The following is a 14,478-nucleotide window of genomic DNA, read 5'->3' on the forward strand; positions in this document are numbered from 1 at the left end:
AGCGGATGGCATTAGGAGTGGGGCTTGATGTACATTACAGACTCTGCATAATTACACTGTCCGTGCCCACATCAAGCACACGCCCACGTACAGCCCATTAAATGGGACTTTGTTAAGAGCATAGACCTGATAGTGTCAGCCGACAACGCCACAATTGGGCACGACATGAAATTCCGAGTCAGTGAAGTGTGACACAGGTATTCAAAATTAAATTGGGCTACATTTATTCGAGCAAGGTCATTTCCAAGAAAAAAATACAAATCAAAAAGAAAAAAAAAATTAAATTATATTTTAACAGACATTTCAAGAATCCCATTAACCACAGTCAGCCTTCATCTCTTTAGTTAAAAAGAAGAGAAAAAAAAACAAAATGAAGAAAAATGAATAAAGTGGAATTTTTTTGTTCTTCTCAGTCAAAAATACAGTGTTTTCACAATATCGTATCAAAAGTTCCCAAATTGCAGAATCTCCTTCATCAGGTACATTAAGTAAATAGAACAATTAACAGCAATCGTTCCAGATACAATAAATGCTCTCTTAATGTAAAATTTGCTCCAATATTCACTTGTCAGGATCCATTTTTACTAAAATATATCTATATCGAGGAACTATAATACTGTACACTACAGTATGAAATAAATATAATTAGGAAATATAAAATGAGTCACATAAATAAAATGGTAGTTTAAAATAAAAATAATTGAATTTTTTGTACTGAACAAAAAAAAAACAGAAACAGAAACCAAGGTAATACTGACAGATGGTCTTAAACAAAAACGAAACAAAATAAAAATACAGAAAATTGCACAAACAATATGTAAACTATGAAGTCTAGCTATACTAATACTGACGAAGGTAATTCAAACATCGAAGTGGATTATTTTTTTCATTTAATACTAAAGCAGGTGCAAAGAGAACATGAGTCGACTCCGCTTTGACGCTGTACAAGGATGGCACTTGCAGAAACACAGGTGAAAAGGGTTTGCATATAAGGCTTTTCTCTAACGAAAAAGAAAGAAACATACAGGGGTGCTTGACGAAGTCTCTCAGAATGGAGCCTTCATCTTTTTATTTATTATGTTCTCTTTAATCCCTCATTCTCTAACACTCACACCCAACCTAACAGGACCCTGCCCCACCCCCTAAACACTTTAGTCCAACTTTTTTAAGACTTTTGTATGTATGTTTAAGAACCATACAGGTATTGTTTTAATAAAGATGCACGCTTCATAAAAAAGCTATACCGAAATCTGAGATAAACAAGTGGCTGGTCAGGAAAGAAAAGGTACAAACCAAGGAATATCACAGTAAGTGACAAAAAAATGTAACACTGACACGTTACTGCGGCTTCAAGCGCAGTACTTAAGTACATATAGGCGATGCTTACTTTTTTCTCTCTTTAAAAAGTACTTTTTTAAATTCCTCTTAATTAATATTTAATGTAGTATTTATCGGAGTGCAATTCCCAGGCTTGTGCTGTGACCACAATAAAAACACAGGGGTTACGGAAATAAGCACCACACAGCCTTCACGCTCCACTCTGTACACTTGAGGAAACCTTTTCAGTTTCCTTTCTTTTTTTTCTAACGAACATCGTTATCACTTTTGTGTTTTGTCTTGTTTTTTTTTTGCATAATGTGAACAGTCTCATCCAGCTCGATGCCTGTGTTTGTTTGTTTGTTTGTTTGTTTGTTCATTTGTTTTGGACCGCAGTCAACACGTCTGCGTCGGTCTCGCGTCTCCAAGCGAATGGCCCAGGACCCTGAGCTGGACGGCCGAGACACGGCAGCAGTGTGGTCACAAAAGTGAATCTGGCTCAAAGTCCCTCAGTGGGAAAGGAAACAGGAAACAATACGAGCAGAAGACCAAAATGACATTAAAGAAAACAAACAACAACAAAAAAATGCTGAAAAGAACGCTGGAAGCTTAATCCAAAACGCAGTAGTAGTTAATCGGCATCCTCATTCTCGCCCTCCCGATCCAAGGTCTTGCCTTGCTCCGCCGCCGGTTTCCTCTCCTCCAAGCTTTCATCCTCCATCCCTCCCAATGCTCCATTCTCTTTCTCTCCTTTCACAGTCCCATCTGGGCTCCGCCCACCTTCCAACCTCTTTCGCTCCTCCTCTTCCTCCTCCAACGCTGCCTCTTCCATTTCCTCATCCACCCTAAATCCCAACCCTTGCCTGTCAGTCACTTCCTGGTACGTTTTCTCCACCTCCCTGGAGACTCCCTCTGTGCCGTCCCTAAGGATGACGTTCCCCGCCCGGGTCACGTCCTCGCTCTGGTCCTCTGGGTCCGAGAAGCCCAGGGGCCCCAGGCCTTTCAGGTAGGCCCGGCGCATCAGCAGCTCCGTAGGTTCCAGCGGGCCAGTGCCGGCGTCGTGCCCTTCCTGTTTGGCAGCTTCACGCTCCTCAGCTTCCCGCTTGCAGTACGAGTAGCGGTGGTTCATGTGCTGTGAGTACGAGCCCGAGTGGGAGAAGCGCTTGCCGCATTTGTCACACTGGTACGGCTTCTCACCCGAGTGCAGGCGTGAGTGCTCGATGAGATGGTGCTTGTGTTTGAAGGCCTTTTTGCAGATCTGGCACTGGTGAGGCCTCTTTCCTGCGGACACACAAGAAGAGAAGAAGGCTCGGGTTACAACAGTGAACAAGTACATCTTAATAAGTTTACATACAAATAAATCTTAGCAATTGTATGAATACTGTGGTAATACTAGTAATAAATTAGTTAGGTGTAACCAGACATTTCTGTCGTAAGAAAACCTCTGGCCCTGCTTTTTGGGGGTTGCCTTAGTTTTCCCCCCCAAATTTGTCAATTCTTAGTCTAATTAATTTAATCAGGACTACTGTAAACATTTAACAATTGTTTATTATTTAACCTTAAGATAAATACAATAATTTTAAAAGGTTTTAAAACAACAAAAATGGAAACTGATGTGTCTTTTAAGACACAGGGGATATGAGATTTCCTTTCGACAGTAATGAAATACATATACAGTAATACAAAATCCATTAAACATACAGTAATTATATTTTAACCCTCCTTTGTCATATTAATAAGTAGGTGCCTGGGAAATAAATGAAGAAGTGGCTTCGTCGTGTCCAGAGTTTATTTCTGATATTATACCATAAACAGGATAAGGAGGCAAGGGGGAAGCCACGCTCCTGGCGAGCTATTCTGAGGTTGTCTGTGACTGTGCTGGACGCAGCCAAGGAGATCAGGTGATTATCGCAACATGCCGCACAAGGTGAAACCGAGGCGGTCAGCATCCTTGACGGAGCTTTTTATGACATCATGTCTCCAGATTAAAAAATGCCTAGCTCAGATGGTCACCTCGTGATGCTGCGGCAGCACAGACTTCTGGTGAAGGACGAAGACCCTTGCTCGCCCTGTGCTGTGCGCTTTTGACTGCGAGACTGCTACTATATGGCTTGTGAGCATATGGAAATAGAGTACGGCAGGGGCTAATCAATGGAGAAGACATTTGGTCATTTCAGCTGTAACCCGCTTTCTATATGCGCTAACACATCCCACGCACACATTTGCGAATCACTTTGAATGCATGAGCGGCTGTAGTGTATTCTTGGCCACAGATAGCACTGGAATGCTTGCAACACCTTCCATAGCTGCCATGCTTGAGATGACCCCCTCCAGCCCTGCACCACCACCACCCCTGTCCCCACCTTCCCTCATCAAGTTCAAAAATAAACGAGACAGCAGATTCCTTGCCCGGCGTTCCTGGGGAGGAATGCGAATGAGGTATGATGCAAGCCTGTGAAAGAGAGGAGTCCCCCTGGAGGGGAGGTCATTGCGCGGCAACCAAATGCCACACAGACACACATTAGGCTTGCATGCACCTGGCTTGCTGTGGCATGCTAGCAGGCTGGTAAGCCCTGTTAATAACAGGCTTTGCTGTTCACCTTATAGTATATGCTGTTTAATATAAAGTACTTATGAGCCTTCCATATGTAAGAGTCAGCAAATGAAATGTGTCAATAATAAAAAAACTAAAAAAATCAGCATCATTTATCAGTTTATACAAGAATGAGATCCCTAAAATGTCTTTAGTCCCCACAAACTACTGCAGAACACTCAGCAGTTTAAAAAAAGGTTTACAAATAAGTTTAGACCTAAGTTAATTTAAGTCTTGAGCCCTGTATCATTATTAATCTGAGGCCTGTCAAAAGCAAGAAGACAATTACCGTTGGTCATGGGTTTTAAATGGAGAACTAAATAAGTGGAAAATGAGGAAAAAGTCGGGGTAACTAAAAGAAAGCAAAGAATGAAAGAAAGAGAAGGGGTAAAAAAAACATGTGGCAAAAGGGGTAACTTTGGGGTGAGGATAAAAAAAAGAATTGTCTAAATGTGATATACCTGTGTGCTCATATTTGTGTCTTAGGAGGGAACTGGTCTTCTGGAATGTTTTGTCGCACAAGTCACACGCGTACATACCACTTTCAGTCTTCTTAATCTTCTTCCGGGCAAGCAGCGATTCACTGTCTGTCAGGTCCTCCAGCCCTGACAGATAGTCCCCTGTGCTGTCCAGTAGGTCCCCCTGCAAGACAGAGACAGATTTTAGGTCCAATACATTTAGGACAGTAATCCGCACCTGCCACTTTGGGGGGCGGGGGGGGGGGGCACCCGCACCCTCTGTTGCATGTTTGATCCCAAGTCTGGACAGAGCTTATCTCTGCAACCTGTGTAAGACGTAAATCGCCTGTACACGTCTCAAAAAAAGCAGCATATGGGCTTTTTCATTGTCAGTCAGTTGGTCGAGAGATTAGCATTAGAACACAGGTAACACTGCAAAAAGGCACTAATAATAAACTGTGTAGTGTATGTATTATTGTGAACATATAACATCAATAACTTGAGCTAAGCTTTAATTCATTATGGTCAATTTCAGGGATTCCTGGTTTACGGAGAAAAAACATATGCATGAAATCAAATTTACCTGGAAGCTTGGTTTCCGTTGGTATTTCCGTCGCTGCTGCATTTCAGCAAATGTGGCTGCCCCAGCTGCGTACGTGTAAGCCATATGTGGAAGAAAGCTCATGGGATCAAGTCCTGGGTAAGGCCTCAGTCCTGGGATGCTGGCTTGTGCTGGGGACATGAACGTAGGTGGCGGGAATGCCCCGTGAGTGGGTAGTGAGGTGTACATAGGACCACCACTGAAAGGGTTTATACCAAAGATAGGGCTAGAGCTTTTGTCCATCTGGCTTTCATTGCCCATGCTGTTGGACCCATTAAACTCCTTTTTAATGTGTGCTAAGTCCAGAGGTTCTGTTCCCTGTTCCCTTACCGCAGGGTCACCATTACGGTCTATGTTGAAACCGTTTGGCTTGGACCTCTTTTCTGCTTTGGAGAAATGTTTTGGCAAAGACAAGTCCAGAGGTTCCCCATGAGCGTCCTCGGAGGCGAGGCTGTTGGGGGTGTACGAGCTGCTGTGAGAGTGTTTTGATGATGTAGAAGAAAGATTTAAAGGAGAGGGTGTTTCACCTCTCAAGTGGTCCACGGAGTCAAGTGGCTTTTCATTGGTCTGCTTGATGCCTGTAAACTGATGGTGTTTGGAGAGACGGTGCCCTGCGTCACCATTGGTGGCACCGTGGAGCTCTGCTGTGGAGTCACTGTACTGGCCGATGGAAGCAGGCGACCTAGCAAGTGCCGATTCCCTCACAAAGCTGTGGTTGATGTCCCCACTATTCCTTTCTGGTGGTGGAGATCTTTTCCTGGACATGCCATAGAGAGACTGAGCCCTCCACTGTGCAAACAACTCCTTTACAAATTCTTGAGACAGACCTACAGCCATGGAGATCTTCCTCAGTTCCTCTGAGTTGGGGTCATTATTCATGGCAAAGCAATCTTTCAGTACCAACATGTGATCTTTGAAGGGGTTTACTGGGCTAGTTGCATTCCTATCTGGAACAGACGAGGATACCATAACAGCCTGCTGCTCTGTGCCAAACATCCCTCTACGACTGGCTGGTAAGGTTTCATTAGGTTTCAGGACTGCCTTGATCTCTTCGTTCATCTTGCAAAGGTAGCGTTCATGCTGGTGCAAGGGAATCGGGCCAGGGAAGGTCTCCTTGCAGTACTGGCAAGAGAACGGCACATACTGACCATCCCTTTCCTGAGTCTTCTCCTCAGGTTCAAGATCCATAATATGACTGGGCCGCTCTTTCTTAATGTCAACAATCCGCCTCTTAGAATCTTCATTTAGGCTCTGCAGGCATGCTTTGGCCTCGTTGACCTTCTCTAGTGTGTAGTCAATGATGCTTTTGGTTGGACTGTTGTGCCCAATCCCATGGAACCCAGGCTGAGAGGCAAGGGCCAGCTTCTGCTCCTCCATTTGGGAGCCCAGCTCCTTCATGTAGGCCCTCAACTTGGAGATCTCTTCAGGGTTACCATCCATCTTCTGACGGCACACAGTGTTGTCCACAATCTGCAAGACTCTGTGAACCTCACTCAGGTTATTGGTCAAGCCTGGGTAGCCCAATTGATGTGCATCAAGTCCCATACCAAGGTGCTGCAGGGAGTTCTGAGAGGAATTGTGCATCCCAAGGGGGCTCCCTCCATGACCAGTGCCATTGAGGAAAGCCCCAGACCCTCCGAATTCTGGCTGTGAAGCCAACAGGAGACGATACTCATTGAAGTCCATGGGCTCAGCCTTTACATCAGGGTGAATGGATGGATCCTGCAAGCCCAAGGACCTGCCGTTCTCCAGTTTGTGCCTGAGTTGGGCCAGTGCTGGGCTGCCTGGTGATGAAGCGGCAGAGTTTGGAGAAGATCCAGCCTTGGAGCTGACCCCGTGGCGTACCCGTCCGTTTATAGAGATGAGGCCAATGCACTTCTTGCTGCTGATGTGTGAACTGTAGGAACCAGAGTGGGAGAATCGCTTCTTACAGTTGGAGCATTCGTATGGCTTCTCACCTGCGGGAATAAAATAAGATATTCAATCTCATATAAATCCCATATTGCTCTTTGTTACTGACAAATTAACTAATGAAATTATAAGACTTACCGCTGTGGATGCGGAGATGTTCTTTCAGATGGTGCTTGTACTTGAAGGCTTTTCCACACTCGGTGCATTTAAACTTGCGGTTGCCAGCCCCTTCGTTCAGCAACTGAGGCTAAAAGGAAGACAGGGATTGAGACAATTATTTTTCATATGAAGACAGCCACAGATTTTCTACAGCCTTTCCGTGCAGAGCCCTGTAACTGTCTTGCAGGGTTTAAAGGAAAGCTAAATATAGATGATCAAAACCTAAGGGCCGTTGCAGATTCACGTAATGTCATTAAGGTGTGTCAATTAAGGTATGTGTCATAGTCGCTCTCATGCAATTAAAGTACAAGCAGTCTCTAATCCTTGAAGTAATTGATTTTCATAGCTTAATTAGTGGCACTTTTATAAAACTTTCATGTTCTTACGTGTGACCAACCGGCAGTGCGCTATATAATCTTCAAAGGTTTTGTAACTAGATTTAACGAGCTGAGTGTGGGCTGAGTCTCTATCTGCTCACTCAAACTTAGACGTAGGTGCTCTTTTTGCATTTGAAATTCAAATGTGGGCCCCAGATGCACAACAAAAACAACAGTGCTCACTCTCACACCCCACTCACAGACACAAAGGTCTGTGAAAAACGTGTGGGAGTCTAGGAGTGCACATCTGACCACCAAAACGTACAACGATGTGCAGAATCCACTCCTCCAAAAGTTCAAGCGCTAGTGGGAGAGTATAATCTGATAACTGTGTTCTTAAGTAGCTCTGAGAATTGGGTATACTGCAAAGCATGTATACAAATCTAAGCAAGCCGAATGCGTGGTAAAGCAAAGATAGCAAGGTGAACCTGAGATTTCACAGCCAAATCCGTTCGGGAAAACACTCCTGGAGAGCGAATAAACAAACATTTAAAGTCATTTAGGGATTAGGATACGCTAAATCACCGGAGGAAAAGCCATCTGGACACGTTTAAGTCAGTCTGGAGAGGTGTGTGTGTGTGTAAGAGAGATTAAGACAGATAAGAGGACAAGGTGAGTAGTCCGTTTAGTTCTTAGGCAATGTGGCTAAATTCAGAGCTTCAAAGTTTGCAGGCTAAATGCAAGATATCCTGTTATAATCCAATTAAGTGCTTGAACTCATTTACCACATGAAAAACAGACCTTCCACGTAAAAGAATAAGGCTGTGAACGGGCCTCTCTTTTCCTAAATCGGCCCATATAACCACCTTTCAGTCACAGGGGCCTCTCGCTGCCCTGAGACCGAAGAGAACGAGCGAAACTAATGTCAGCGCCGGGCGCATGTTTGGAGTTTGATTCCACTCCAGCAGCAGCTGATGCTGAAAGTCTATAGAACTCAATGTGCTCAAACATCCCACACATGCCTCACCGTGGGCGGACACACAGGGGAGGACGACCGTGCACAGCTGTGGCTCCGGTGCAAAAGATCCGCATTTTAAGGAGGCTCCGGAGAGGCATGTTCAGAATGTGAAAACAGTGGAGCTAGAAACAAGCTTAAAACCCATTCCTTCATTAAAGCGAGAGTCTGTACGTTTTGGAGGATTTTGAGACCTCTCTGGTGAGAATGCGTAATTGCACAGAGCGTGTGGAAGAGTACTTTTAAAGCGGGTAAAAATGGCTGTGTGAAAATCTGGGATAATTAATACCACATATAGTGAACATTTTCTTTAAATGTCGTCATTAGTGATGGGCTAAAATATGAATATGTGTTTGCAACACATTGTCAATACATGGTGTCACATATGGATATTTTTATTAAAACCTAGGCACTCTAAACTCTAAATGAACAGGGTAAACCTGCAGTGAACAATATTGTTTGTTAAATTTTGTGAATCTGACACCAATAAATCCAATAATTTCTGGCATTAGCTTATTTAGAAGTATTTTTTTTCTCTTCAGTAAGACAGATGCCCGGAGATATCATAGAGTATAGCCTTGCGATACATAGAGTATCGCACAATATTATGATATCACAGTATCTTGGGCAATGTATTGTGATGACGTCATATTGTGAGATGCCCCGTGATTCCTATACCTCTAATTGTGAGAAATGAAAGAACATGACAATATCTATCCTAAGTGTCTCTCTTTATTATCTTAACTGAACATGACATATGAAGGCATGGGTGTGCCTTGAACACTCTTAAATGTCTAATTTTATAGTATATTATTAATATTTTTTTAATTTATTGAGTAAATACTATACATTTATTGATGTAAATACTTGATCTCAATACCAAAATTTGATATTTTTATACTAGACTTTACCTCACATTTGAAAGAGTTGCTAAAACTAGGAAATGTCTAAAATCTGTAAGAATTTGTGATGAGCTCCCACTGGCCTCTTGTTTATATATATATAAACTCTTTCTTTATATGCTCTATTCTATATATGCTCTTTCTTTTTCTTTTCTCCATAATGTATATGTTCGTGCTGTCTTCTTTTGTGTTTTTTTTTTCTTAAACTTTAATGAATAAAAAAAAGCCTATTTTCATTCTCATTTCCTCACATTTTTCCTCGGGTCTGCTGTTTGGAAATAATTAGGCGTCACAAATCACCAAAGCGCATTAATGTGCCAAACATGGCTGAGACGAGGAAAGGGGTCAGGGTGAAAAATCCGGGCTCACCTGGTCTCTGGCAGGCTTGTGGGTGGCCATATGGCGTTCCAGCTGCGTGCGGTAGGCGAAGGTGTCGCTGCAGAGCGGGCAGGGGAAGCTCTCCTCGTTCTTCTCGTGCCGGTACTTGATGTGCTCCTTGAGGGAGGTCAGCCGCTTGTAGCCTCGGTCACAGTAGGGGCAGGTCAACAGTTGGGCAAAGTCATCTGCCGTCCTCAGTGCCAGATCTGGACGAAACAGGAGGGAGGGGAGAGATGGATGGATGGAGAGATCAGCAAATGTTGGCTGGCCGGCTGGCTGGACAAATGGACACCATGTTTAGCTACAGGTCACCATTTTGAGTGTGGAAGTAATATACTATGTGAAGATCTCTCTATGAATCCTGTATTTATAATGCATTATGTATGCATTAATAATGAATTATATGGCACACTTAATGCTTTATAATGATTATCATAAGCTTGTATAATAACATGTACTAACATGTAATAAAAAGTGTGTACAAGTATGTAAATTTATTAAAAGAGTGTTGTATGTATGTATGTATGTTCATAAGATCATTGTACACACTGTTAGAATGCTGATAGAAGTATTTCTTTATGAACAGACATACAGTATACTTTTATAACGTGTTATGTATGTTGCTGTATTTATTAGTTATTAAACTGTTCTCGTAAATCAAACAAAATGAGTTCTGAAAGGGAACCTGGTTGGTTCTGTAGGTAATCTGTCTGCTTGTTTGTCTGTCTCTCTCTTTCTAGGTATCTTCCTTGCTTTCTCTTACAGTTTTTTGCATTTTCAGATATAGCTGGCAACATAAGAACTATATACTATTCAATAGCAATATATATACTACATATATGCAAAATATGTAGTGTAAAAATAATAGACAAAAATAGCTTTAAATTTACTTGATAACTAGAGAAGTAGAGAAACAGAGAAGATAGAGAAAAACATACATTTGAAAAAAAATATATATACATATATATATAAATGCAAAATATGTAGTGTAAAAATAATTGACAAAAATAGCTTTACATTTACTAGATAATTTATATTATTTTGTTAAAGTTTTAGTAAGTAAAACATATGGAAAGAAAAATCGCATTAAATCTGGTCATGCTGGGATCGCATTTTAATGATGAGTGTGAACAGAATCTGGTCAAAATTGATCCAGATACTAAAAATCCAGATACAAAACCTATATTAACCTCAGATGTAAGCAGGCCCTGACTGTTGAAGTTCATTAAACATGAAAACAGAAAACAGAAGAAAGATCTCCACAGAACTCTTACCATTGTCGTTGTCATCCTGCCCGTTAGCCTCCGGGGTGCCCAGCCTGGTGCCCTCCTCGGGGTCTTCTGGGTAGATGATGGCCGTGTCCCCACGCTGCAGGTACTCGGCGATGCTGGCCGGGTGACCCTCGCTGTCCTCCAGTTTCCTCTTAGCGAAGAAGCTCTCCAGCTCCAAAGTGGCATCAATACCCTTAACTGAGCAAAGGAAGTGAGGAGGAAAAATTAAGAAATGAAGAAGAAATGAAGGAGAAATGAAGCCAATGAGTGCTTCTACATTCTGCGTCCCCTCTGGACATTAGAAAGTCGCCCTCTCTAAATGTGATGGAGCGGAGAGGGCACCATTAGAAAGCCTTTAAAGGTGGAAGTATTTATTTAAGTTACAGTGTAATGGCCACTTCAAAGACGAATAGGAGCCAGCGTGATCATCCAGCACTCTTTAAGCATCCTCTCACATGTTGGAAAGGGCTTTAAACATTTGTAGCATTGTGGATAATTGGTTTATGCGGCAATTAGGCCCGCTTGGGTAACCGATCTCACTTTGCATGGCCCATCGTATGCTTAAAATCAGACCCAAATCTAATCATGAGCCATGCGTTATGTGTAATTGCGGGGAATAAGGTTTTACGATAAACAGCACGACAAGATGTAGCGCTGATTATGACTGAGAGATAAGATTGTATAGTGAGAGGAGGAGATGCAGAAAAAAAGGTGGTAAAGTTATATGGTCTAGGGTTAAATTAACTAAACACCATTATAAGCTATAAAAGTATGAATAGAATCTTGATAAAACATGAAAATGTTATTTTTTTTCTCATGTATGATCTACAGAGAGGGGAAGATGCAGGGGCTGCATAGAGTAAGCAAATGAAAATTTTATTGTCTCATTGTAAACCAATTGGAAAGTACATGAACAAATCCGATTTGGTCACTAAACTCGATTTGGCAGGAAAATGTGATTTGTGGTGCACTCTCGCTCAACTTACAAATGTTTACTTTCCATCTAATGCTGACATGCGAGAGACACGCAGCATCATCTCACATGCCTGAATGCGAGAATGCAAGTGAATGCACGACTGCACGCACTGCAAACTATGATATCTTAACAAGATAAATAACTTAATTTAATTTATATACAGTTTAAATATAGCCTGACTTTTCTTTCAAGAAAGTTTGGGTTCTTGACAAAAAAATATTACATTTTTATATGATTATACCACATATTAAAAACTTATTTTTACTTGTTTTAAAGAGGACGACAAAAAGGCCTTTTTTATATACCTCTTACTTAAGTTTCAGTCCCTTTTAGAATGAGCAGTTTTTATGCAAATAAACTGTTACTTGCCACGCCATGTGTGATTTTTGCAAAATATGTAAACTTTAAGTATTTTTATGTACTGAATATATACGAAATACAAAAAATATTTTATTGTATAATTTCCTAAATTCAAATTTTCAATTATACAAATACAATACAAACATATTTTAGTTACACATCCGACAGTATGAATCCTGTATTAAAATGCATTATATAACATGCTGTACATGCCACGCATAATTATTAAGCTCATAAGTACTTAAGTAAAGTATAGTGACATTAATAGCACATTAGAAAATATGATGTAATGTAAAGTATGTTTCTTTTAAACATATTATAAGGCTACAGGTATTATAAAAGTCACATATTTGCATTTTATAATGTGTTATGTATGTACACATGTCACTGTTATATGTACATATGGCCTATGTATATATTAATCTTATGACAGTCATTATGACGTATTTTGTATCGCATATAATACATGATTAATACAGGATGCATATGAGAAGCTAAAATAAAAGTTAATTAACATAAAAAAGTCAAAGGAAGTTAGAAATATGGGTAACACTTTCTATTAAAGGCACGTCTTTTAGACTCTATGTATAAACATACTCATAACACATTATAATCACAATTCATAAAGCATTATAAACATGGTCATACATATTTATAACATTATATAGTAATATATAATAAATAACATCTAATGTATATAATAATATAGTATGTATTATTACCAGCAATCTCAACAAAGCTGCCTTAATAAAATAACTTTTAACCACTCATAAATTGTACTAATTAATAATATATTAAGTGTGATAACGGCTTTTATTAATTTATTATGTATAATACAAGTGAATGTACAGATGTTTACCATGGGAATATACAGTATTAATAGTGACAAATATATCATATATTTTAACCTAGATGTGCACAGCTTACAATGCATTATAATCACAACTCATAACGCATAATGAACATGGCTCTCATGTATTATTAATTTTCTTAAATATGTATAGCAGTGTTTATAAGTTATGGGTATGTTTAAAGAGTCAATTAGATATGCCATTAATAGAAAGTGTTACTAAAATATGTTAATTCTTAAACTGAGTATAATAATAATAATAATAATAATAATAATAATAATAATAATAATAATAATACACTGAGAATAAGAAATATTAGATGACATTATAGACTATATTTAAAAGGGTTGCACTTGCTAAGATATCATTTTAGCACATTTTTGCAGTGTGTGTGTGTGTGTGTGTGTGTGTCGACCCACGCGCACAGACTCCAGCACACATGGCCAAATGTCACAACTCTACAACCACCTGGCAGGCCGACATTTGAATCCATAATCAATAAATGGACGCAATCGATGATTCAGATCCGAAAGCCTCTGAGTTTATTTAGTAATTTGTCAGAGTGCTGCATTCTGGGTTTTTTTCTTTTTGCTTTTTGTTTTAATTCCGTGACGTTTAGTGGAAATATGACTGATGAAAAGTGATTCTGCAAATGGTGCGTCTAATGCAGAAAAAGTAATAAGGCTAGAGGAGAACTTGGCTCCAAGAATAAGCCCGGCGCTCTGTGGGATTAAAAATAGCTGCTAGCCGGCGAGGCTGAGCCACAAAAACGACTAACAAAACACACGGTGCCGAGCTCAATCGCGGACGTGGGCTCACCTGTACCGTTTCCAGCTCCGTGGAGAGAGACGTCAGGGCTCAGGGGATTGTATTCATCCTTCCTCTCCTCTGGAGAGAGAGAGAGAGAAAGAGAGAGAAAGAGAGAGGGAAAGAGAGAGAGAGAGAGAGAGAGAGAGAGAGAGAGAGAGAGAGAGAGAGAGAGAGAAAGAGATCATCGTTAGTATTAGAGAATGCTGGGATTTACACAACAAACCACAAACTAGAGCAGCCAAACAGACCCACCACACTAAAGCTGTGCATTGGCACAATACAAGAGTTACGATCCAATATACGAGCCATAGAATATTGTGATACTCACGATACTACGTAAAAAAGTAAGGAAAACCATGTTATTAAGTAATGTATTATTTTGGCTGACTACCACCATCAACAATAATTAATATTAAAACATTATTAGAGTTAAATGGAAAGAAAATTAGTTTAAAAAATAAGAGCTCAAAAAACATACAGTACATAGTGGATTTAAGTAAGTGTTGGGTGAAAAAAAAAAGAAATTTAAAAAAAGAAGAAAAAGAAAAGAAATACTACA

General features: G+C 40.4%; 1 protein-coding gene across 3 annotated transcripts in view; it reads right to left on the reverse strand.

Annotated features, from left to right (window-relative positions):
• Positions 1–200: 200 nt before the first annotated feature.
• zeb2a (zinc finger E-box binding homeobox 2a) overlaps positions 201–14,478 on the reverse strand; it is a 74,839-nt gene continuing 60,561 nt past the window's right edge. For 2 of the 3 annotated variants that reach the window (XM_015606164.3, XM_049484738.1), the window contains 7 exons: positions 13,929–13,997; positions 10,926–11,120; positions 9,643–9,857; positions 7,019–7,127; positions 4,952–6,927; positions 4,450–4,552; positions 201–2,598 (listed from right to left, as the gene is read on the reverse strand). In XM_015606164.3, the coding sequence (XP_015461650.3) occupies positions 1,949–2,598; positions 4,450–4,552; positions 4,952–6,927; positions 7,019–7,127; positions 9,643–9,857; positions 10,926–11,120; positions 13,929–13,997 (3,317 nt within the window). In that variant the 3' untranslated portion in view covers positions 201–1,948. Of the gene's footprint in view, positions 2,599–4,371; positions 4,553–4,951; positions 6,928–7,018; positions 7,128–9,642; positions 9,858–10,925; positions 11,121–13,928; positions 13,998–14,478 lie in introns of all 3 variants that reach the window. The other variant, XM_015606163.3, reaches the window with a different exon arrangement.

Source organism: Astyanax mexicanus, chromosome 11 (assembly GCF_023375975.1).
Source record: "Astyanax mexicanus isolate ESR-SI-001 chromosome 11, AstMex3_surface, whole genome shotgun sequence".
In the NCBI taxonomy this organism is placed as follows: Eukaryota; Metazoa; Chordata; class Actinopteri; order Characiformes; family Acestrorhamphidae; genus Astyanax; species Astyanax mexicanus.